General features: G+C 40.2%; 1 protein-coding gene and 1 pseudogene across 3 annotated transcripts in view; both read right to left on the minus strand.

Annotated features, from left to right (window-relative positions):
• The window catches only part of LOC126404356 (gastrula zinc finger protein XlCGF17.1-like), a 124,222-nt pseudogene that overhangs the window by 48,743 nt on the left and 48,000 nt on the right, over positions 1-27,479 (minus strand).
• Positions 1-27,479, minus strand: part of LOC126404328 (zinc finger protein 239-like) — a 59,149-nt gene that overhangs the window by 11,413 nt on the left and 20,257 nt on the right. The window contains exon 2 of one of the 3 annotated variants that reach the window (XM_050067501.1): positions 21,767-21,817. The exons of 1 other annotated variant lie outside the window; for it this stretch is intronic. In XM_050067501.1, coding sequence (XP_049923458.1) covers positions 21,767-21,817 — 51 coding nt within the window. Of the gene's footprint in view, positions 1-21,766; positions 21,908-27,479 lie in introns of those variants that run through there. One more of the 3 variants, XM_050067500.1, reaches the window with a different exon arrangement.

Consider the following 27,479-nt stretch of genomic DNA (forward strand, 5'->3'; position numbering starts at 1 on the left):
CAATAAAGGCTATTCTATTCTATTCTATTCCATTCTATTCTATAATGTTTTGGTTGATTTATATGTTGTTTTCATAATCTGAATCTGTGAAGTGATTCAAGATGTCAGATGAATATAATGCAGTAAAAAGTACAGTATTACTTCTGAAATGTAGTGGAATAAAAGTACACGGGAGCATAAAATAGAAATACTCTGGTAAATTAAAAGTACCTCGACGCTGTACTTAAGTAGCTTCAGTACTTCAGCAAAAGTATGTCTCTAGTTTCCACCACTGTCCATTAGGTCCATTTGTCAACTAGTCACCCGCATGTTTACGATATTAATGTAATTATTAATTTATATATTTTGGTCACTTAGTCGCAGAAAAAAACAACAACAAACAAACACGAAACTCTGTTAGGAGCTGCGCCTTATCAAAATAAATCCAAATCCAAACTGGTTTGCTAAGTTTTAAACAGTGTTTGCTGCTGCTCCGTTGATCAACAGTTCATCATCAATTTCAAGCATCAAGCACCTTTACTAAAAACTACAGTATATTTTTAACATCACACTTAACAAGTCATGTGGAAAGCAGGCGAAACGACACACACTAAACAGGGAACCAGAGTGCCCCCCTACAGAGGCTGAGCCCCCAGTGTCCTCAGATCCTGGACACGCCCCTGTTAGAGTCTGTAAATTAATAACTGACTCTCTCAGAAGGTAAATATATTTATTTTGTAGTTTAATTACATGTAACCAGTCATTCCTCAGCACTGTTACTACATAATAAAGAAAGAAATAATCGCAAACAAGCCTGTTGTTCGTTCTGCAAGCTCTCGCGAGATCACGAAATGCACCGCGCGGGAAAATCTCCATGAAGAAGGAGCAGTATGCTACCACCCCTACTAAACACGCCTACATTGTAGTATGATGGCAGAGCATACTGCAGGGCTACTACTTACCCAAAATGCACCGCGGGCTTCTTCTTCGTCTTCTTCATTGTAGACGTTGCACGGCATGTTACCGCCCTCATCAGTCTCCTATTTAAATGCAGCGTGGTCGCTGCCAGGCAAGATTCAAAACATCATACAGATGTAACTACAGGCACACTTTGTTACATTATATATATATATATATATGTATAATTTGTTTAACCATTTCATGTATAATGTCCCATTGTTGTGGCTGCACAGGTCTGTACGCCTCCTTCATTATGTGCAACAAGCGAAAGATTTAAGTTGCACAAATATACAATTATCAACACACACAGTTTTCACTGGTCAAAAATGTATTTCTGCTAATATGATTATGAACAAAGCGGTCTGTTTTATACCGGTATTAAGTTAGTTTGATATTGGACATTCACATTCGTCTGACATTCAAAAGAAAAGTAAATATCTATTATATGCTAAAACCATTTGAGTGAATGATGTCAAACCAACTGTTTAACATAGAGGCTAATATTCCTCACATGCCACAACGCTTCTTTTTGAAATATATCTTATGTAGCCTATACGTTTTGAGGACTTTTTAAATGTAAAAAAACTCATATCAAGCTATTAGTCTCCATATAAAGCTATTATTGACCATGTGACCTCTGGATGCCAAACCAACTGTGCAATATTAGAGGAATATTAGACTATGTTAAACTTAAAGGCCTCAATTTTCACTAAATTGATTCATCAACTTTCAGTACTTTTTAAATCTCTGCAGACACCCTGGATGTAATATCTTGCAAACCTTTCACAACTCACCAGCACATGTGCAGTAGATACAGATATCACTTAGCACGGGATCATTTCTAGTGGCATAGCTATAAAGACTGTAGCACTGTACAGCCCTGCTGTAATATTTAGCGACATTTATGAGGCCAACAATCAGACATCAGAAAAAACACTACTGTCACATCACAAGTGTACAGCTGTAAAACCTCATGTTACATGTTACATGAGTGAGAGGGGACAGACCCAGAGAACAGTCAGGTGGGTAAAGAGTGAGCCAGCTTCATTTTTGGGCAATTTCAATAGTCACAGGTGCGTTCAGATTTTGGTGCAGTACCTCAGCCAAGCCAGCAGATGGGGTGCTTTCGTAGGCACTCCATCTGCTGGCAGAGCAGAGGTACTGCACATGTGCACTACTTCTGCTCGGTCAGACAACCACCTCCCCCAGCCTGAGCCAGCTGTGATTCGCACATGTGCAGTACCTCTGCTCTGCCAGCGGATGGAGTGTTTTCCCACCAATCTTTTAGTATGTCCGAATGGACCCAACTTGTTTAGTAGGTAGGAGTGGTATCTAGTGGTAGTACGTAGTAGTAGTAGTATGCAGTATGCCAGTGGGCCTTTCGGACGCAGCCATGGACTCTGATGTCCTGCTCCGCATCTCGGCTCGCTTCTTCTTCTTCTTCAATTTTTTCCTGCTGCTTCTTCTTTGAGGTTTATTGGCAGTTGGCAAACAACGTCATGTTGCATTACCGCCACCTACTGGTGCGGATTGTGGACCGAAATCTCTAATAATTAAATAGATTTTTTAAAAACACAAAAAACTCATGTCTTCTCAGTCATAATAATTTCTTTTAGATAATAAATAGTAATCAGATTAATTCCCTGAGTTCTTCTGTAAAATATCTTTTCAGGTTTTGGATCAGTTGCTTTCTTTCATCTTCATATTTCTGACAGTACATAACAGGCTGTACTGTCTCTTCTTACGATACCATACGATATACTTTATTGTCCCCGAAGGGAAATTTGTCTGTGACTTAAGTGCTGTGCACATTGCCTGCTTCCATATAAAAAAAAACAAAAAAAAACAACAACAACACATAAATACACAACACATACAACTGTTGGGATCATAATTTTAGGTCCTACACGGCAGCACTAAATATATTGGGGTCAATTGGCTATTGGATATAATTGATCATTCTTAAAAATATTTAATAATTGTGTTAAATAATGTGACTTAATTAACATTAGATCACCTCGTGGGGCACCATTCCCGTGAAGGGAAAAATGATAGCCAGTTAAAGATATCAGTTTCATAAACTACGCTAAACTATTAATTTAGAGTTTGATTAATAATTAAATTAATGACAACAACCAGAATTAACAGTAACACCTGAAGGATTTCGGAGTTCTTGACGCAGTAGAGGTTGACTATTCATTCACTCTTGTGCAACATTAAACAGACAGCAGGTATGATTCCAAAGAATTATATTTATTCACAAATTAGCAAAGCAAACCAAAACACACAAATTCTAACTAACTATATACAACCTTGGTGTGTGTGTGTGCGTTAGCGAGAGAGAGTGAGAGGCGGGTGTGATGATCAAAGAGCCGTTTTGCCTACAAAACAAAATGGCTGACAACAGAGAACTACAAGATGGCCGAATCAAAGCTGGCGTCAGATTGGGGGAGGTGTTTCTCCTGACCGTGTGGTCAGGACAAAGACAAGGGAAAAGAAAAGAAGGGAACTTTGAGATGCCTGTTTGGGTGTAGCTCTGTTGAAAGCCTATTTGTTAATGAGTCTATGTCAATGTGACGTGTGTTGCAAACGGTCTGGATCAATGCAGAGATTGTTTAGTTGTGTGCAAGAATCTGTTTGTGAACAGTATTAACAAACTAAATACTTAGCTTTGGCAAAGCCAACTAATCAATGACCTAACTGCAATAATCACAACAATAACTCAATGACAGCATTAAATCACATAAACTAAGTTAAACAGTCTTGCTCAGCCTGTAAAGCTGTGATTAAGCTATGCCCAGTTGTTACATTACCGATCCTTGAATGGATGGGAGAAAGAGTCACTTGGTGGTGTGCTGCTTTGTTAGCCGGCAGAAGAAGGCTGGGAAGATGGTTTCAGCTGCAGTCTTTGTTGTGTCCTTGTTCCAAAGGTTCTGATCCGAGGAAGCCGGTCGCTCAGGGTCCTTGCAGAGTTAGATGCTGGGTGCTAACTCACTTAGTTCCTTAGGCCCGTTTCCACCGCAGGAACTTAGGGGTAATTTTACAGGGCCGGGGCCGTTGGTACGTGTCTCCACCGCAGGAACCACCCCCGAAGGACAGAGTTCCGGAACTTTTACAGGGGCTAAACAAGTCCCTGCCTCGGAGTAGGTACTCAGAGCGGCCCCGAAAAACTCCTGTCTGGGGCTTGGGGATTACTTGGTGCTGATTGGATATACTCAAGACGGGATGTGACATCAACAGAAAGCGGCAAAATAGCCGTCATTTTTAAAACTCAGCAGACGAGGGTTAGCTCGTTCATAGCTTCAGTAACTCAATAAACGGTCCGTGAAAAAATATTTTTTCCAGCGGATATCTTAGTTACAACATGATTGAGCTAGCAAAGCAGTTTTGTGTTGCTATGTGTGGTATTTATTCAGTTTTGGGAAATCACGATGTCTAGAAAGCATCAGTGGCTGCAGCTGACAGGGACAGCTAACAGCAGCAGCAAAGCTAACATCAGGACGTCATCTGTTAAAAGCCTCCCGTTGTCGGATACGACATGAAACTACTCCAGTTAGCTCAATCTGTTGTAACTAAGACATCCGCTGGGAAAAAAAAAATTTCACGGACCGTTTATTGAGTTACTGAGTATTACAGACACTTCTAAGGGCTAATAGCTAACGGCGTCCCTACGCCACTATGTCGCCCCGGTCAAAATGGTCGCGCAACGATTACGTCACATCCAGAGCCCAGTAACTTTACAGGAACCTTCCTCCTACTCTGCTCTCTCAGTGGAGACACGGCGGTTGAGAGGGCCAAGCGAGAGGACGTTCCTGTAGTAGTTCCTGCCCCCCAAATAGTACCAGGAACTTCTTCAGTGGAAATGGGCCTATTGTTGCTGGAAAGCTTGTTGCAAACCTTGTGCTTGCACCTCTAACTTTCTGGTTCAGGTTAGAGAGTCTGTGATCAATTACCCCACCTTTGATGGTTCAGGGCAAGGAGCAAGGGCCTGAGTGTCTGGGCTGGTCCAGGCCCACCCAGAAAGAGATGCGGGCTGCTCCGCAGTTCCCGAGAAAGAGCGGTGTGAGCTGTTCAGCAGCTCTGGAGTAAGAGAGGGATTTGTTTGAAGGGAGCAGACCTTCTACAGATGCCTGTGACATCACAGAGTCACATGTCACTGTAAAATTCCTGTCTAATCAAGTTGTGAGACTTGTGTCTCACTGAGGTGTGAGGTGAGACATCCTGGAGATGGTTGTCAGATAGCTCTCTTTGACTGAAGACAAAGAGCATGCAGAGGAAAAGCCTTTAAATGTCCAGTGTAGATTTTACCAAGTGACAAAACATCTGTGGTCCTGTGAATCCCAACAAGCCAGTTCTAAACCACCAAAGTGGTCCAAGGGGAGGGGCCAGACTAACAGTGAGTCAACAGACCCTGATGGATCAGACCTGGAGCACCTTGCCATGACAACAGAAACAGAGCCCCCTTCTGGAGGCAGGCTAGAGAGGGAAGCTGCACACGGGACCAAAAATCAGTCAAGTCACTAAACATTTCATTCAGCATGTTGAGTCAGCGTCTGAGACCGCAGAGCCTGTCTGTGATAGAGGTCTCAGGCTGATGCAAATACTTTGATCACAGCCATGGTAAGAGGCATCAATATCAGTTTTCAAATGCTTATTTGGTCAATCAGCCTATATATATCTACATGGATTTGACTCATGGGGCTCGGTGGGGCACAGTCCCAAAGATCAACATGGAGTCACCATCCTGTGGGCTCACCAGTCGCAGAGGGACGGCGACCACCGACACCATGGCCTCCCTCCCACTGATGGCTAGCAGAGTTCCCCGCTCCTCCAGGGTGGCAGAACAACATCCTGCATCCCACGAAGTGACCTTGGCTCCGTGCCGGGTGGCTCATCGTCCCACTGCGGGGTCTGATCAGCGACCTTCATCCCGGCAACTGACCTCTGCTTTCCGTTGCAGGATCCTGAAGGAGGCCGTACTCAGACGATCTGGAAGCCTTCCTTGCCCTGCACCAACGGGGAGTCCTTCTGGGTCTCCTGTTGTTCCTCCACCACCGTGCTCACCGGCTCAGATGCACCATCCCCAGCCGACGGCGTCAGCACGCAGCACGGAGGCTGAATGTGCACTCTCCAGCTCTGGTCAGGTCCTCGTCCCCTCTTTTCTCCAACTACATTAATTGTCGGTGATTCCGTTATCAGAAACGTCCATTTCTTTAACGCTGCCACTCATTGCTTTCCTGGAGCCACGGTCCCTATCATTTTGGATAAACTCCTGGGGCTGCTCCGCTCACTCCCATCCTCTACACGGTGAGTGATTGTCCACGTGGGGACAAATGATGCAGCTCGGAAGCTGTTTGAACTGACCAAGAAGGATTTTAACGACCTTCTTAACCTTTTAAGCACTACTGGAAAGTCAGTTTTTATCTCTAACCCCATTCCCACTCTGAACCGGGGCGTGGGTTGTTTTACAAGAATCCTCAGCTTGCACACCTGGCTTCAGTCCGCATGCAGAACTCACAATATAGGTTTTATTGACAATTTTAATCTCTTTTGGAACCGTTCCTCCCTCTTAAAGGCTGACGGACTTTACCCAAACAGGATGGGTAGCCAAATGCTAGCGGCTAAGAAATTCAACATAGTGTACAGTCTTCTCCACGTGACTGACTGTTCACATCCCCCCCCCCCCCCCACCACCCCTGGAATCTTCTTCTCCGCCCACAGAAACATCACAGAGGACTCTTCCCTCCACCAGTTCCCCCTGTCGGTCANTCTCCACGTGCTGACTGTCCACATCCCCCCCCCCCCCCCCCCACCCCTGGAATCTTCTTCTCCGCCCACAGAAACATCACAGAGGACTCTTCCCTCCACCAGTTCCCCCTGTCGGTCACATCTGATATCAACCCTCCTACCTGATATTCCTAATATTCCTATCCCTATTCCTAATGTTAAGGTTAAAGTTAAAGCAGCTAAACCGCAAAAAAGATTGATTCATCCTGGAAAAAAATCATCTACTCTCATTCAAATTGGCAGAATTCAAGGTTTTAAAGTTTGCCATCTAAACACTCGAAGCCTTGCCCCCAAAATAGATGAAATTAAGATCATGCTTATGCAATCAAAGGCACATATAATGTCAATTTCTGAATCATGGTTAACCCCTACTATTCCTGATTCTTTTCTCTCAATAGAAAATTATCAACTATATCGAAGAGACTGCCCTGACAAAACTGGTGGTGGGGTTGCCGTTTATGTGAATCAGAAATATGCACATTCTATAACAAAAATTGACACTGAAACTGAGACATTGCAACTGGTTTTAAATTTTACATGTCAACACGCAATTACAATTATTGTCACCTATAAGCCTCCAAATGCCAATACAAGCTCCTATTTATCGAAGCTCACCAATGTTATTAAATCAGCAAAAACGAAGGAACTTGTCATTCTGGGTGACGTTAACATGGACTGGAGTGACAGCTCATCAAAATCTCTGAAAGCTGTTGCAACAAAATTTGGTCTCTCTCAATTAATTAAAGGTCCCACTAGATTTGGCAATACACGCAGTTCAGTCCTTGATCTCATTTTTACAAATCAACCATCTAAATATACATTGTCTGGAGTAATTCATAAAGCGATATCAGACCACTCACTAATCTATGCCATAAGAAAAACTGTAAAACTCCAGAGAACCCATACTTCTCGATCTTTCTCAAAAATACCAAATTCAAAACTACCTCTGTTTAATGCTGAAATAAGTAATATTGATTGGAGCAATGAATTGTCCTTTGAAAACCCAGAACAAATCCTGTCTCAGTTCTATGTCACAGTGGAGTCAGTACATAAAAAATTCACTACTGCATACAAGATACAATCTTGACTTTAAGTCATTACTGGGGAAAATGACAAAAAAAAGAATGTCAATATTCAGATTTCTCTACATGGAACTCTTATCACTGAATCTGAAAAGATTGCAAGTGCTTTCAATAATTATTTTGGCTCATCTGTTAGAGAATTAGCATCAAAATTTGATACCTCTTTTTGTCCCCCGTCGTTTTTTTCTCCTGTTTCTCATCACTTTCCCTTCTATGAGATTACACAAACAGAGCTGTCTGAGACATTTAATTCTTTGAAAAATTCTCATGCCCGTGATATTTATGGTTTGAATATGCATTTTTTAAAGATTCATGCTGACAGTTTCATGCCCCTTTTAGATCATCTGATGAATCTCTGTATCAGGCTTTCTGTTTTTCCTGCTGGCTTGAAAATCACCCCCATTTTCAAATCTGAAGATTCGACCTTAGTTTCAAACTACAGACCAATATCAATTCTCCCAGTATTATCTAAATTATTGGAAAAAATTCTCTACAATCAATTAAGCAACCATCTTGAAAGTAATAACCTCCTTAGTGACTCCCAACATGGTTTCCGTTCCTCCCGATCAACCAGGTCCGCATTATTACTTTTCAGCGAACAAATACGTGCTTCTCTCAACAAACTTAGTTAATTTCAAGTTTCTTCTTCTGTGGTAATGATGCTCTCATCATACTTATCAAACAGGTCTCAGGTGGTCAGAATCGGTCATATAACATCTTCCCCTTTAATATGTGATATGGGTGTTCCACAGGGTAGCATCTTGGGTCCCTTACTCTTTCTATTGTACATCAATGATCTTCCCGATGTGTGCAGATACTCCAATTGTCCGCTATATGCCGATGACACTGTCATTTTTCTCTCTGACACTGAGCCTAATATTGTAAACTTTAAACTCTGCTCTGATCTTGGTATCCTACATGACTGGTTGAATGCTAACCACTTAACTATCAATGTCAAGAAAACGGAAAGTATGTACTTCCACTCGCCCAAGAGATCAATATTCATCTCAGACCCAATCCACTTTGCTAATCAAAACCTATCCATCACAGAAACCTAGAAATATCTTGGAGTATCTCTCGATTCAATCTCACTTACCGTAATCATGTTCATTATTTAACAAAGAAACTCAACCAGAAACTGAACATATATATACCAAGATCAGACCATACCTTACCAACGTTATCTCCAACACCTATCTACATGCAGTCATTCTCTCAACAATATCCTACTGTCAGCTCATTTAAATCAGGGCTTAAAACATTACTATTTACTGCAGCTTACCAGTGAACTAGTTATGTAACTTATTGTTAGGATAATCTGTAGCTATTGTTTTTATATTTGTCTGCTGTTGCTTTTGCTTATGTTTGCTTTTTAAATGCATTTTCTGCACTGTTTTTCTTGCTTTTAGCTTTTGTTTTTAATGATCTATTGTTCCTTTAATATTTTATCTTAACGTATTTCTCTTGTAAAGCACATTGAATTGCCTTGTGTATGAATGGTACTATATAAATAAAATTGCCTTGCCTTGCCTTGCCTTACTGTCTCCCAATCTAGTCCCTCACCACAAAAGAAATTACTGAACCAATAGCCAGACTGTACAATAGAATTTATAAGATCCATGGCAAATTTCCCCTCTGGACTCACCATTGTACTGCACTTTGAAATTTGAATGCCTTGACCTTTCAGAACTACACAAATAATCAGGCTATTCACGCATCACTAGATCAGTCTCCCAAGAACATATCCCAGCACCAGCCTATAAAAATAGCTATGGTCAGAGATCATTTTTTCACGCATATACCAAACTCTTGAATGAGATCCCATTTCATATTAGAGCAATAACCTCTGTTTTACATTTTAAACAGGCATACAAACACTGCCTGATGAAAGGATACACCTGCAACCACTGACTTAACCCATAATTTGTGCATACTTCATTCAAGTCCATGCCTCTCTATATGTTCATGTTACTGTTTGCTTTTATGTGTTTGTTAGATGTCACTGTTTTTGTCATACGTTTCTGTCTTTATGTGCTGCAGAACCGGAACCTGCTGTAAACCAGTTTTAACTGAGTCAGGCCTGATCAATTGTGACTGATCTATATTATGTTACTTTTAATCTTTTCCTGTAAAAATAAAAATGAATGAATGAAAGATGAGAGACTCGGAGAACCACGGAGAAAAGTTACAGCCAGCGGGATTGCTTTAATTGCAAAGTACAACTCAACAATACAGGTCGTAGAAAACAGCAGACACAGCAGAAACAGCCCTGCTCATGCAACTTCCAAAAACCTTTATACTATCTGAGTGAGTGAGCGTCTGTTCTTTTGTGTGCATGTGCGTCCATGTGCGTACGTGTCTGGGTGTGTGTATGTGTGTCTATGTGTGGGCGTGCGTCCATGTGCTTTCGTGTCTGGGTGTGTGTCTATGTGTGTGTATGCGTCCATGTGCAGACGTGCCTGGGTCTGGGACCTAACCGTTCTGCCCAGATTGATTTCCTGGAAATGATCGTACAAGAATTACTCAACATTACAAAAACAACTCCTAAAAGGAGTCCTTCCTAGTAACTCCAAAGTACAACAACTCAACAGTATTCAAAAACAACTTCTTATAAGGAGTCCTTCCTATTGCGAAAACTGACATCCGGTCAACTGTTTCTAAGACCTTTTGCAACTGACATTATTTTCACATTTGATATAGAACAATACATTATCTGCCTCTACATAGACCCTCCTCTTTATGATTTTATCATAAATTATTCGCAGAGATAATGTATGGTAAATGAACGCCTATGTTTGTATAAGTATGAGTAGGACATATGGCAATGTGGATACAACCAGTGTTCCTTACTAACATGAATATATGGTCTTGTGTGAAACTCTTAAACTTGAATATGATAAGTTGATATACGAACTTGGCATGAGTATATGACATTACATGAAACACTGAAACATATTTTTAGCATCTGTCAACACTTCAACTGATGGAGGTGAAAAACTAGAGTTGTACCGATACCGATACCAGTATCGGAAATGCCTCCGATACTGCCTAAAATGCGGTATCGGGTGTCGGCGAGTACAGCCTATGACCAATCCTCTACCACGTAATGCCTTGTGTCATTTCGCATACGCACGCTACAGGAGTTTAAAAAGCATTGTACTGTCGCCTTTAAAATCATAATAATAAAAAAGTTTTATGGCATTCATTCTACTATTGTGTATTTATTTCTTAATATTTTACATAGAGGTTTAGGAGTTGAGACATTACACACTGGGATCGGATCGGTACTCGGTATCGGCAGATACCTAAGGTAAAGTGGTCTCGGTACATCTCTACGAAAAACCTGGCGGCTGTTGAATCCAGGAAAAGTCCCCCATCAGCCCCCTCCCGTTAGGCGGCCTAACAGATGAATTTTCAACACATGGATCAAATACACCAGATAAAATGCAACTTACTTATTAGATTATAATGGAATCACAGAAATCATTTTGGATAATATGCATAACTTGCTAAGTTGAAATCAGAGTACATTTCCCTCTTGTAAAATCAAAACACAAAGATGAATACAGAAAAAATAAAAAATGAATACAGAAAATGGTGTCAGAGCGGTGGAGTATGCTGTTCACAGTCTCTTGTTTATGTGATATCTTGTATGTGGTTGTGGTGTATATATTCCCCGTCCTCTCTTCCAGGAGAGAGTATCAGCCATTGTTCATCTCTCTCTCTCACAGTTCCTCCTTGTCATTTGAATTTGTCTATGTAATCAGGAATTGAGAATAAATCTGGTATTTCCTCCCCCCCTGCGCCAGAAGGACTCTGCGCACCAATTGTTCAGGGGTTAGCATACTTAGCATTTGTGCTCCTTGTATGCCCGTTACAAGGTTCAGCTTCTTGTCCATCGCTCTCTCACACCATTTCTTCAGGATAGGCACGATGCAACATGTCAGTAAGGAAAACAGAATTAGTACTATCAGTACAATTATCCCTGTTTTAGCCAAAACGGCTCCCCATTTTCCAAAAATTTCCTCTCACCCATCCCACTTGACTCTTCCACTCTTACCAGCATTTTCAGTCATTTCAGATTTTAAGGCTTCGAGCTTACTCATAGCAACAGAAAATGTTCCATCACGCCAAGTGTTATTCGAAATAAACGTACAACAGAGCGTCCCGAACATTTTACATACTCCCCCTATTTCTGCTAAAATCCAATTTGAAGCTTGCCTATTCTACCACGCCATGGCACTGGTGTCATGCAGTTGCTGACCTAATTGCTTAAGAACTTCAAATGTGTAGTTGACATATTTCTGTTGGTTGTAGAAGGTTGGTTGTGATTGAACAAGAATTACTCAACATTACAACAACAACTCCTTAAAAGGAGTCCTTCCCAGTAACTCCAAAGTACAACAACTTGACGGTATTCAAAAACAACTTCTTATAAGGAGTCCTTCCTATTGCGAAATCTGACATCTGGTCAACTGTTTCTAAGACCTTTTGCAACTGACATTATTTTTACATTTAATATAGAACAATACATTATCTGCCTCTACATCAGCTCTCACACATGGGAGTCCTACAGGGAGGAATCTGGTGGTGCAACATAGGGTTACAGTTGAAATAAAAAACAGATAAAAATAATCAATGACAAAAGTAAGATATCAACACAGCTATCAGGGCATGGGGAGGAAGCAGTACGAAGATGTTTGCCTGGCCCTGAAAATGTCCAAAACAATGCAGGGTAAACACATTTGTGGGCTTTAATGTCTCTACCAACATTGGTCACATCAGGACGGGTTATCTCTGGTGTGAACACATTGGTGGATTTTTAGGTCATACCATTCGATAAAAGCTTTCTCACACTAGTCACAGCTGTACGGGTTCTCTCCTGCATGCCGGCATTGGTGGGCTCTCAATTGACTGCACCGGGCAAATAATCTTCCACATTGGTCACACCAGTATGGTTTCTCTCCTGTGTGAATACGTTGGTGGCTTTTTAAGACCCCTGACTGTGCAAAGGATTTGTCACATTGATCACAGCTGTACGGTTTCTCTCCTGTGTGAATACGTTGGTGGCTTTTTAAGACTCCTGACTGTGCAAAGGATTTGTCACATTGATCACAGCTGTACGGTTTCTCTCCTGTGTGAATACGTTGGTGGGTTTTTAAGGTCCCTAGCTTTGCAAAGGCTTGGCCACATTGATCACAGCTGTACGGTTTCTCTCCTGTGTGAATACGTTGGTGGACTTTTAAGGCCCCTGACTGTGCAAAGGCTTTGCCACATTGATCACAGCTGTACAGTTTCTCTCCTGTGTGAATACGTTGGTGTGTTTTTAAGGTCCATGGCTTTGCAAAGGCTTTGCCACATTGATCACAGCTGTACAGTTTCTCTCCTGTGTGAATACGTTGGTGGGTTTTTAAGGTCCATGGCTTTGCAAAGGCTTTGCCACATTGATCACAGCTGTATGGTTTCTCTCCTGTGTGACAGCGTTGATCGGCTCGAAAGTTACTTAACCATTTGAAAGCTTTGCCACATTGATCACAGCTGTATGGTTTCTCTCCTGTGTGACTTCTTTGGTGAGTTTCAAGGGACGTGCGTTGTGAACACGTTTTCCCACATTGGTCACAGCAGTGCGACTTCTCTGCAGTGTGAACACAGTGGTGACTTTTTAAGCTACGTAAAGTGGTGAAAGCTTTCTCACATTGATCACAGCTAAACAGTTTCTCTGCTGTGTCAATGTCTTGTTTTTTTGAGGTCCCTGACTCTGTGAAATCCTTCCCACTTTGGAAAAAACTGGACAGTTCCCCTTCAATGTGAATGCGTTGATGGGCTTTGAGGGCACTGCAGCGCAAAAATGTTTTCTCACATTGGTCGCAGCTGTATGGTTTCTCTCCAGTTTGAACTCTTTGATGAATTTTTAAAGATCCAGATGTTGTGAAGGATTTGTCACGGTGGTGACGTATAAGTTCCTCTCTTCCTCTCTGTTCCTATAGCAACAAACAGAAAAAGAGTTCATGAGTTGTCACGGTGCAGCGAGCCAACTAAAACCATAAATAACATTTAAAGCATGTCTGCCAAACATAACCCACAATGTCTGACTAATGCATTACCACCAACAAATGTTATTATAAATAACTTACAGAATTGTTTTTATTTAGGTTTTGACTTTTTGATAGGAATTGATACCAATACTACTTATCAATGTGTTGGTGTTAAAATCATGCTCTCCTCTGAAATGAGTTTTAACATTATAGTTCTATATAGACCACCCAAAGAGAAGGATATATTTTTTAACAACTTGGTGGAAATTCTCAAAACCTGTCACAACAAAGAACTCATCCTAATGGGAGACTTTAACCTTGATTGGCTTGATAAATCCAGACGTAAAAAACTAAAAGGTCCTGGCAGACAAGTACCAGTTGACTCAGACTATTCTACAAGAATCACAAAGTCTTCCAAGACATTACGGGACTTAATTTTCACTAATAGTCCTGATCGCGTCTTTAAAAGCTATAATCTGATCACAGGTATATCCGATCACAATCTGACTTTAGTGTCACGATGGTTAAATAAGCTAAGATATAGAGCAGATAATGGAATAAGAGAGGATACACCAACATCATTTATCCACAAAAAGGATCTGGATCGCTTAGAAAATGAATTAAAATCAATAAAATGGGACAGAGTGACTGAAAGTGTAAATTGTGAGCTGGCATGTAAGGAGTTACAAGCTATTCTCTCAGAGCTCCTGCTCAAATTCACTCAAACAAATTTTTTTAAGCGTAAACGAAGACAGCCTCTGCCATGGTTCATAAAAAACAGGGATATGGCTCTAAAAAAATCCTTGAAATCTGGACTAGAAACCGATCGACTAGCTTTTAAAAGCCTCAGAAACAAAGTGACCAGACAGTTCAGAAAGGCCAAAGCAAATTTCTTTTTAAATATCATTCAACAAGCCAAGGGAAATAGCAAGATAATCTGGAACTGCATTGACAAACTATCTGGTAGGGAACAGAAAAAAAACAGCACCCTAGAGCTTAGAATGGCTGCTCACAGTACAGTTAGCGATAGCCATGAGGTGGCAAATATTTTTAATACCTATTTTATTACCTCTGTGACTGAGTTGGGTAGATCTTTTCTAAAAAATACATCATGTACAGTACCTAGAGTACAAACGACGGAAGACCCGGTACTGTATTTTTCTCGTGTAAATGAATCATGTGTTACCAAAATTCTTGCCTCGATGTCAAACTCCAAAGCTAAAGACATCTGGGGACTTGATGCAGCCTTTCTTAAAAAACATAAAGACATATTAGCCCCACCTCTTATGCATATCACTAATCTCTCATTGGATAAGTTTGTTTTTCCATCAGCCCTTAAGTCAGCCATCGTAACTCCAGTTTTTAAATCAGGTGACCTACAGGATGCTCCAAATTACAGACCTATTAGTATACTCCCCACCATCTCCAAATTGCTTGAAAAAGTGGTTGCAGAACAATTGAAGTCTCATATTGATAAAGAAAAATTACTGCATTCCATGCAATTCGGTTTCCGTGCAAATCATTCTACTGAAACGGCCTGCTGTTACTTCCTTGAGGTCATCAGGGATAGGCTTGACAAAGGTGGGGTAGTAGGAGCTGTCTTTCTGGACCTACGTAAGGCATTTGATACTGTAAGTCATTCTGTTCTCCTCTCCAAACTAGCCAAATATAAGCTCTCAGATAACATATTTAAATGGCTGCAGTCTTACCTGGCGGATCGCTCTCAGTGTGTTAAAATCAAAAACAAATTATCAGACATCCAACCATGTAGTATGGGGGTGCCTCAAGGATCGATTCTCGGCCCTCTTTTTTTTCCTATTTACATAGTGACCTCCCCACAGTCTGTGACAAAGTAGAAACAATAATGTACGCGGATGACACAGTCTTACTTACCCATGGAAAAAATCATGCTGAAGTTGCTGCCAAATTATCTGAGGCTATGGACAGAGTAGCGGAATGGCTTGATCAATCTTGCCTTACGTTGAATACTGAAAAGACTGAGCATGTATTTTAATAAACAAAGTAAGAAAAGTGTGTATCCCAATGTATTTGTGAGAGGACAAATGATAAAAAATGCTGATGAAGTTAAATACCTAGGAGTTACTCTTGACTCAAATCTGAGCACATTAAAAAAAATGGCTCATGTTTTGAAACGTAACATCCTCAATTTCCATCACATTATATTAGGAGCTCTCTAACAACTGAAGCTACCAAAATGTACCTGAATGCGATGATCCTTCCTTACATGAGTTATTGTCTGCCATGCTGGACGCAGGCCAACCAAACCACATTAAAGCCGATCAAATCCCTGTATGGACAGGCCCTAAAAATACTGGATTGGAAACCAAGACAGTACCACCACTGCAACATTCTTTCCAAATACAACCTATTAAGTTTTGATAATCTACCTCCTCATATATTCGTTTAATTCATAAAATAATTCACAATGTTGCCCCCCCTCCATTGAAAAAATTCATAAAATAATTCACAATGTTGCCCCCCCTCCATTGAAAAAATATGTGATAGCCTGTTCTGAGCAGAGAACAAGGGCATTAAGATCTGCATCGAGAGAGGACTGCAAGGTTCCACAAAGAAACTCTGCTTTTGGTCAATCCTCCTTTTCTGTCAAGGCCATCAGAGAATGGAACAGGCTTCCCAGTGACATGAAAATTAATGCAAATCATAAAAGCTTCTGCCTTGTCACAAAAAAATGGCTCCTAAGTAATCAGTGTTGCCAACACTAGGTGGTACTGTCTGATTTCCTGCCAGTGTTGTTTGTTTTTTGTTCTTTCACTCTGTATATATTTAGAATGTTACTACTTTTCACTGTTACCTCGGTCCTGCTTTATTACAACTCTTCTGTAACTCTTAATTACCATTGCTGGTATTTGATTCTTCTCTGCAACTCTGAACTACCATAGTTGGTACTTAAAATGAAACTGTAAGATGTCAATATTGTCTCTTCACTGAAAACTTAATTTTTATTTATATTTATAATAGGCTAAACAGCACTTTTTATAAGCACAATAGGTGCATTTTACCTCATTGTATACTTAATACTCTTCATCAGCACAGAAAAATAAGAAATTTCATAGGCATTGCATTGGCACTTTATGTAGGCAACACTGAATATTTATAATAGGCTAAACAGCACTTTATATGGGCACACTAGGTGCATTTTGCCCTGCACCTTACATTAGGAATAATTCTTTAGACTGTGTATGTATGTATGTATGTATGTATGTATGTATGTATGTATGTATGACACGGTGTGGTATGCTGTGCATATTGTGTGGTATCATATGCCGTATAGCATTATGTGCCATGCAGCGTGAAGGGCATACATGTGCATGTCACGTGACACTATATATGTAAATGATGTGTCTGTATCTGATGTTGTGTGCTCCTTTTGTGTTAATTGTGGATTGTGTATTTTGTTGTTTCATGTTTTATGTTAGAGGACTACAAATGGAAATTAGCCTTTAGCTAAATCTGGTGCAAACATCTTTTTGTTTTGTAAACAACTAATGTATGTGCACGCTGTCCTTTTTATAAACTAAATAAACTAAACTAATCTAAACAATGCGACTCTCACTGATACTTCTCTCCATAATTTAGTGGTTTAGTGGTTTTGGGTTGGACCTGAGATTCCTGACTTGTGCTCATGTCTCCCCCATGACTGTACAGGCTAACCGTTACACCAAAGTCTTTTCTCATTTTCTTTAAATATTTATCAGTTACTTTTCATAACCCACACAAACCATTTGTCATAAATCAGACCAGACTTACACAGTAACACTGGGCTTCATCATCATCATCATCATCATCATCATCATCATCCTCTGTCTTAACGTTAACGTTACATTTAATACTGATTAAAATGTGTCAAATGAAGTCAGTTTGATTTGGTTCAGTCAGAGCTGTGGAATATTAAATCAGCCTTTCTGACCCTCAGGTGAACATTAACAACAAGTTATACACTTCTTTTAAAATACAAAAGTGTGAATTCATCAGTTATCAGTTTCGGTTAAGAAAAATACCTATCGGTGCATCCCTAGTTTCCTCAATATCTCAGATAAACAAACGTACACGCTATGATAACTGTCAACTTCCATATCACAGTACACCTTGAAACCGGTACATCGCTGCAACTTTACAGCACACATGGCCAAATTGCCGCCTACGTCACCATATGACACATCTGTTTTTCTTTACATAAAGACATTTCCACCATAAACTGGTGCACTTCAAAATGCAGTAAAAAAAAATGTTTGATGCTCAGAATATCCTGGGGGAGGACGGACACACAGAGACACACAGAGACACACACACACACACACACACACACTACATATGTGTCCCTGCCAGTGTTAAAATTAAATCATGCTAATCACCCTGTACTGCCATCTCCATATTGTAATAGCGTGGTTTAAATTTCGACTCTCGGCTACTTTCAACAGCTCAGGTTCATTGGAGATGAGTCAGGCCTGCACAGATTCGATCAGTAGTGATCAGCACAATTCATGCTGGTTAGATTTGTGTCCTGACTTGCTCGTCCGTCATACAAAAGGGATTTTTGAAGGGAGATCCGAGATAGCGGCGTAAACAGTATCACTTTGCAGGCTCCGGTAAACAATGTCAGACTACGTCCTGAAAAACCGTTAACTTCCACAAAAAACCTCCCAATGTGTAGATATTCACACCAAAATTTACAAGGTTTGGGCTTGCTGAGATAAACGCCTTAATTGCTCCTCCAAATGTGAAGGAGATGGCTAATGCTAACCGGGCTGCTAGCTGAGTGGGTACCGGACTTCCAGACCACGACTACAACCCGTTAGCTCTCAAGGAGGCCTGTGATGATGAAGACATCGACACGATGGAGGAAGATTTTGCAAAAAGTCTGCAAGAGCACACACTAGGCTTGTGCCGGTTTGAAAATTTTCCAACCTGTTTGATTTAAAGCCAAATATCTAACCGAACCGATATATCGAATTATATACCTAATTTTACCACTGGGGGTCGCATTCGAGCTATTTTTCCCAATAAAAGCCCATTATAGGTGCAATGCGCTTCCAATCCACTAGGTGGCGGTAATGCTGTATTAACCACCAATACACACAAGGTTACACAAGAAGAATAGAGAAGCAGAAGGACACCAAGAAGTTACTAGGGCAACAAACTGAATGACTGCTGACTCCCTCGCACTTTTCCCCGTCCCCAATGGAATTTGATCTCTCGCAGCAGCAGCAGACAGCTGAGCGGAGCAGATTTCACCAGACTGTGGCTGTGCTGCGTTCCGGCTCCATCACAGCTCTGGCACTCCGGAGCCCTCCGCAACAGATACGCTGGACTTCTATTTTTGCTGGACGCCAGAGCACAACACAGCAATTGAGCACAGAGCAGATCGTGCGGGGCAGGAAGTCGTGCACATAAACAAAATAAAACACCTGTTTTTTTTTTCAAAATAAAATACAAGTGTTCACGGCGGATCAGATTTCCCTGCACTGCACCTTGAAAACTACATAATGGGCAGAGGCAGGCCTGAGGTCAACAGGTCAGAGGTTTTCAGACGTCATATCACCCTGTTGACACCATGGACAAGGAGAAATTAATCATGGCGGTGCACCGAGATGTCTTCCGGCGGAGCTGCACCGCTGGTGGGTATTGACGTACTGCGGAGCACGCAGCGGATAACCAGCGCTGCCGTTCCGCAAGGCGGAGTTCGACCCCGATGTGCACACACAGACCAACACACAAGAGCGCGGCCTGGGCCGCATTTTCCTGACCAACAGTTATAACCGAGCCCGGCCAGAACCCCTACTAAATACACTGTCTATGGAGCGGAGCCTGTGTTGCGTTCAGGCGTTGTCACGTAAATAACAAATAAGCACTTGAATAAGCAACACAGCAGCATGTCAAGTGATACTGGAATTTGTTTACTGCGAAATGCAGTTTTTGCTGACAAGCAAAATAAAGAGATAATTTTGGGGAGAACATTGTTCTCTTTATGCACAAAACAGAAACGGGACCGGAACTGTGACACAAAAACCGAGGTACGGACCCTACCGTGGGTTACCTGTACCGGTGCACCCCAACTATTACCCAGTCCCAATCCCAAAAAAAAGAAATACAAAAGGAGATTTGATGATCAAGATGAACGACTCAAAGTCTTTGAAAGTCGCGTGGAAGCCAATACTCAAGCCATAAAAGAAAATAAAGATTAAATCGGTAAAATGAAAGAAGAAATAATGTGCCTGAAAAAGGAAACCATCTCCTTGAGACAGGCGTGTTTGGAGCATGCCAGATACAAAAGAAGATGGGACCTCAGGCTAATAGGTCTTCCTGAAAAAGAAGAAGAAAACACAAGAGATTTGGTGATTGGAATCCTTACCCGGGTGAATCCACTGTCAATGGATAAACTTGGTGAGACAGTGGACACAGTACATCGCTTGGGAAAGAAGAATGACGCCACTACCAACAAAATGCCCAGACCAATAATCATACAGTTTGCAATACCAACTATTCAAGATGAGATATGGAAAAAATCAAGAGAGGCCAGAGTCCGCAAAGAGATGAACATTCAGTTCAAGGAGGACTTTTCAAAGGAGGATCGTGAAGCCCCGGCTAAGCTGTGGCCCAAGGTGCAAGAAGCCAGAAGAAATGGGAAAAGAGCCTTTCTCAAAGAAGGCGACGCACTCATTGAGGGACACAGAATTGACCCATAACTGATATTTTCAGCAAGGTAATATTCAAGCACTTTGTCAAAATATACATGGTTTCATTACAAGTATATTTGATGAGAATTTAAACTGATAATACTTCATAAGACAAAATTTAAAGCCCAATAAGTTGGTATGGTTATGTTCTAAGGGCAACATATTTCATTCCTGCATTAAAAGCAAGTTAAAGACATATCGAAAACAGTTACATTATAGATTATGTCTATTTCTTTTTTATCTTTATTCAATGTGATTCCTTTGTAAAAAAGTTTCATTTAAAATCCTCAGTCAGAGAGTTCAGTCCAATTTGTAAAGCCATTCCGCTTCCTTTGAAACACATGACACAAAGCACTCTTACATATTCACGTGGTTATTAAGTTGCCTGAAATAAAGATTGGTGAAGTGTATGTTGGTGATAAGAAATGTAATAACAAAGTCATTGGTAATGTTTTGAAATGCAAATTGTTTTCTGATTTTCAAAAGTAAGAATAATCCATAACGGGAACATTTTAATTAACAAATGTTTCCATTATCTTAAATGGCCAATTTCACCAAAAGTAAAAGACATTCAGTTTAGTATTGTTTACATTGTAAACAATGTTTATCCAGCTGCTGAAACTTTACCACAAAGATTTCATTTTCAAGTAAATCCTTATGTGTATTTTGTTCAAGAGAACCCGAAACTATTGAGCGTTTATTTTTTATCATGGGTAAATATCATATACACCATTGCAAATGGAAAAACTGTAAAGTCTCCATATTTTGCTTTAAAAATGAACGGAAGAATTATTTATCGTCCATTAAGATATGATCTAAAAATAATCAGTCCCTTAAAGACCTGTATGAAGTCATGTTTAAGTCTCTTACATTTTAATTTCATCCTTGCTGCTGTTCATTTTCTTTAAATCTCCAACGAGCCTATTGTTTGTTCTGCGAGCTCTCGCGAGAACACGCGACGCACTGCGCGGGAAAATACCCTGCAACACAGACCGTCCCAAGTGTTTCTTTACTCTGAGTGAGTTAAAGATGAAAACAGGAAACACGGAGACATAAAAACCTTTTTGCTTTGTTACATTTCCTTTCTCCAGATGTGATGTGGAACCAGAGAATGAGCGGATGATCCACGGAGCCTCGAGACTCTTCCTCGTGTCTTTAGTGTGGCTGCTGTCAAGCCCTTTTTATCCATGACGTCATCAACACTCACCTCAACATCGTTGCTATCAGAGGACGAGCCTGCTGCTTGTCTTCTGGGGACCTTGTTGCTCCGGTGCGCCGGGTTCTGCTTGTCCTCCTCCATTCCGCTCCTCTACTGCTCCTACTGCTCCTCCTCTCTCATGGACTCTGATGTCCTGGGCTGAGTCGTAAGGAGCCTTCCTGTTATAAGCCCCGCCCCTCTTAGTTACTGTTGCTAAGGAAGAAGATTTCCGGCCAGGAAGTAATGAGTTCTTTTCAAGTTGCTTGAATAGAAAAGTTGAATGGGGGATCTATATAACTTTAGGGACTGTTCTTTATTTATCAGAGGAAGGGGTGACTGGGTGCAAGGGTGGGTGAGCCCCGAGCGATATGGGCAGGTGTGGAACTCTGTACAAGCCTGCAGAGGCTTCGTTCCCACCTTGCACAGTTTTGTACTTGTACTAAACTTGTGCTAAACAAATAAACTTTTACCCTCCCTGAAGCTCCAAATATTTTTCCTCGAGCCTCCCTGCATTACTGGGGGAAAATCCACCAACCTCCCTCCACCATATAATAGATTTTTATGACTTAGCTTTTGATGTCTGAAAGTTAAAAGTTGAAGACAGAAAGCTGGAGTTGAAAAAAAGCCTCAGTTTAATTAACAGTTTGTACAAACAGTTTATTCAATATCACTATTTCAAGCTCACATTTATTTATTTAAATGTTTTTACAGAAGCATTTGTCACACGTGATGCGTCCAATTACAGTCGGAAATTTCAAAATCTAACAATGATTTCTGTTTTTATAGTTTCTGGCTGATAAATGGTGTCATTTTGGTGAATACTGTGTTTTTGATTTTGTTTTGCTTTCACAAAACTTTGCTTTACTTACTACACTATCACATTTTTTGGCATCCTGTACTATGTCATTTTTGGGCATACTACACTGATTTTTTTGGCATACTGTACTATGACTTTTGTTTTTAGCATGTTGTACTTAAACATTTTTGGCATACTAAGATTTTTTTGCCATATACTTTGACTTTTTTCTTACATATTATTTTATGATTTTCATACTACACTATGACATTTTTTTATGTATTATACTCAAGGCAATTAAATCGAACGACTTAGAAGATGTTTCACCTCTTATCCAAGAGGCTTCATCAGTTCATGCTTGTCTGACTAGGCTGGAACTAAAAAACAGGTCTTCACAAAGCCAATGATGTCACTGGTTCGTTAGTGCTCCAATGGTGTGTCAACGACGGCCGTCGAAACTCCTGCTGCAACGGTGGTCGTTGTACTCGTTAGAGTCACGAGGCCAATTGTGGACGACCATTGTTTTTAGAGGTTAAGCTGTTAAGTCTGCTGGGCAAGGATGAAAGGACAGCATTATAGGTGGGGGATAGGTGGTGTCGCAGACCTCCTCATCTGTTGAGAGATGTTTTTTCCAATTTCACATAGATGGCTTCTTTTACACCTCTTTCAAACCATCTGTCTTCCCTGTCCAAAATGTGCGGACAGGGAAGAGATAACTATGACCTGGATAAATGAGAATATCCACAGGTATGTACTATACTATGTCATTTCTTTCTTAGCATGATGCACTTTGACATTTTCGGCACACTATACAATGACATTTTTCTGGCATACTGTACTATGACTTTTTTCCCGCCATACTACACTGTGTGTTCTTACACACACATTCAATTATGTGTGTGAACAGATCGACAATCTCTGTGTAAATGTGTAATCTGTAAATATAAAACATCTTCCACAAATACAAAAAAGATTTGTAAACTCACAAAAGTGAGATTGGGAGGCCTATAGGCAATTAAGAAATCTCTCCAAGACCTTAACCCGCAATGCAAAATCTGATTATTATAGGAACTCTATCTCTAATAATTTCAAAGACCCTAAAAGGTTTTGGAGCAATATTAAAACAATTTTAATACAAATAATAAACATCATATAAATCAAATTAGAGATGGTAACACTTTATCCATGACTCTTGCGCTATTGCCCAGGTCTTCACTTGGCATTTCTCCTCTGTTCTCTCTGGTCATATTCCTGATGAATCTCATTACAACCACTGTCATAATGAACTCTTTCCGCGTTGGTCTTGATGGGATTGAAGCCAGATATATTAAACTTGCTTCTCAGGTGCTTATGTTCCCACTGGCTGACCTTTTCAATCTGTCCTTATCTACCTGTGAGGTACCAGCTATCTGGAAGCAGGCATGTGTCACTCCTCCCTTTAAAGGCGGCGACAATCTCGATCCAAATAACTATAGACCCATATCCATCATCTGCTCTACTGTCAAAGTCTTTGAGAAAATCATTTTTAACCAGTTATTCCAACATCTTAAGACTAATAATATCCTATCCCCTTTTCAATCTGGTTTTAGACCCAATCATTCAACTTCTACTGCTCTATTGAAATTTACCAACGATGTGTTCTCTGCTTGTGATGCCGGTAATCTCACAGGTGCCGTCTTTCTCGATCTTACAAAAGCTTTTGATTTTGTTGATCATTATTTACTTCTTGACAAGTTGTATGCTGTGGAGTTATCCAAAAATGCATTATTATGGTTTAACTCTTACCTTCACAATAGAATGCAGTGTGTTGTTCTTCAAGGTCATAAATCAGAATTTTATGTTCAGCAAAGAGGTGTCCCCCAAGGTTCGACCCTGGGTCTACTTCTATTTTCCATTTTTATTAACGATCTTCTGGCAATCTGCTCCTACTCCTCTGTTCAATTATATGCAGACGACACAGTCATCTATAGCTCCAAACCCAACCTTCCACAAATTCATACAGCTCTTCAATCTGACTTCAATACTGTACAGGACTGGCTCCTATCTAATAAATTATTATTAAATAAAGCCAAATCTTTTACTATGGTTTTTGGCACAAACCAGAACATTAAAGTAAAATCCAACAATTTAAACATAATATGTAAAGATGGCTCATCTCTGCATAGAGTTGATAAATTTAAATACCTAGGTCTGTGGCTGGATTGCGAGTTATCATTCAAAATACATATTGATTCTGTTCTTCATAAAGTGAATTATGGAATTAGTGTTCTGTATCGTTCTAGGAAGTGTTTCACCCTCAACACCCGAAAGAAACTGGCCTCTCAACTCATTCTTCCTTTTTTTGATTATGCTGATGTTGTGTACATGAATGCCTCCAAGACTAATCTCCTGCCTCTTAATACAGCCTATAATAAGCTTTGTAGATTTGTTCTTGGTTGTCCCTTCACCACTCATCACTGTTCCATGTATAGTTCACTTAACTGGTCATCACTTGAAACAAGAAGACATATTCACTGGCTTCAACTGATTTTTAAATGCATACATTTTGACTATCCTCATTATCTAAAACAATATCTAGACCAGTATTCATCAAGATATCAACTTAGACTTTCAGCACAATCCTATTTCACTGTACCTTCTGTTCATAAATTAATTGGAAAGAGAGCTTTTAGATTTATGGCCCCATCACACTGGAATAAATTACCACCACATATTCGTTCCCTGACATCCTCTCACATGTTCAAAAGCAGTTTGTCTTCTTATTTTAAGTTGAACTGCACGTGCTTCAGGTGATGTACATTATTTATTTATTTATTTATTTTTTTTGAATAATCTCTGTTTTACGTTTTACGATTCATTATCTTGGAAATGTAATGGCATTCCACTCACTTTGCTTTTTTTTTTTTTCTTCTTTTCTTTTTCTCTTTTCTTAGGCTACTNCACACTGGAATAAATTACCACCACTCATTTGTTCCCTGACATCCTTTTACATGTTCAAAAACAGTTTGTCTTATTTTTTCTTATTTTAAGTTGAACTGCACATGCTTCAGGTGATGTATATATATATATATATATATATATATATATTTTTTTTTTAATAATCTCTGTTTTACNATATATATATTTTTTTTTTTAATAATCTCTGTTTTACGTTTTACGATTCATTATCTTGGAAATGTAATGGCATTCCACTTATTTTGCTTTTTTTTCTCTCTCTTTCTCTTTTCTTAGGCTATTCTATTATTAGCCTGAGTGTCAGACTGAAGCTCCCAGAACCTTCGTCTGACATCGCCTCCATTGAAGGCGATTTACAAGGGGGAGGGAATTTGATTTTTCCCTAACCAATCAGTAGAGATCAACGACTCACCCAGAATGTGACGTCATTAGTATCCATGCCTCGGGGGTGCTGAAAATAAGCGAGCATTGCCCGTTTAAAATGTCTCCGTCGTCGTGCACGCCCAGCTGCATCGGCGTTAAATCCAGTTTAGCAGCTTCCTTAATTTGGTCCTCCATTAACGCGAGTAGTGGCGAAATACCAAAATAGCATCGTTAATGTGGTCTGTAGGATCTGTAGCGTTCGCCATTGTTGCTATCCTCACCAGTTACCCACCGGCACACAGCTTGACATCAGCGTGGCGCTGATTGGCTAATCGCTAGACCCACCCCCACCCCCAGCGTTCATTGGTCCTTCCATCTTTTGGACAAGATAAATCGCAAAGTCATTGCAGTATGCCAGACCAGAGATGCAAGCCTACTCAGTTGAGTGGGCGGGGTCTATGGTCTGGAACCAAGCTATTCTATTATAGTTATCTGTGCACTTATTTCTCCAATGCGCTATTGTGACTTGTTTTACTTGTTGGGTGTTATCCTTGTATTGTCCTGTCTTTGTTGTAACTGGCCTGTTTTGGGCGCTTATTTGTGAAATGTTTCATGTATTGTTTTGTAATTCCATCTGTTTTTCGTTGTTGTATTGGACCCCCTTGAAAACGAGATGATGCATCTCAAGGGGTTTATCCTTAATAAACTCTGAACTAAAAATATTTTGCAAGTATAAAACGGATCTGCAAATACACAAACACATTCCACAAATAAAAAAATATCTGTGAATACATTAAATTAATTTGCAAATAAATGAAAAGCATTTGTGAATATCTTCCTAACATTTACAGCTTTCGAACAGGCATTTGTGAACTCAGTTTTTATTTGTGAATCGAAAAAACATTTGTGGATCTCAGTTCTACGTGTGTGGATCTGCTTTTTACACACACAGAGTTTTGAAACAAACTTTCCGCTGGTCCGAATGAAAATGCACTCGTATCACTCGGCCATCTTCAGATAGCACGTGATCACCCAGCTTATGACGTCATCTCCGCATGTCAAAGTAAGAGCATGCAGTCTTTCTATGAGCTGTTTGTTTTTGTTTTTTTCAAATTGTCATATCTTACAACAGTTAACGTAACCTCACTGAAATGATGTAACCTAACTAAACACAGCACAGACATTACAACTACATTACTAAGAGTACACTAATACTAAGATGTGAAGTGCTTTGTGACTTTAATCCTACTCGAAAGAATAAATGAAAAATATAAAGGATGAGTTGGCTGATAACCTCCAACTGAAGAAGCAGCCAAGCCACCGCATCGTCGTGCCTTTCATACTCAAACAGAAATGTATACAAAATTGTGTGCCAGATACAGTGGTGTGAAAAAGTGTTTGCCCCCTTCCTGATTTCCTACTTTTTTGCATGTTTTCCGCACTTAAATGTTTCAGATCATCAAACAAATTTAAACATTAGTCAAAGATAACACAAGTAAACACAAAATGCAGTTTTTAAATGAAGGGTTTTATTAATGAGGAAGAAAAAAATCCAAAGCTACATGGCCCTGTGTGAAAAAGTGTTTGCCCCCTAAACCTAATAACTGG

This window comes from Epinephelus moara, chromosome 17 (assembly GCF_006386435.1).
Source record: "Epinephelus moara isolate mb chromosome 17, YSFRI_EMoa_1.0, whole genome shotgun sequence".
In the NCBI taxonomy this organism is placed as follows: domain Eukaryota; kingdom Metazoa; phylum Chordata; class Actinopteri; order Perciformes; family Serranidae; genus Epinephelus; species Epinephelus moara.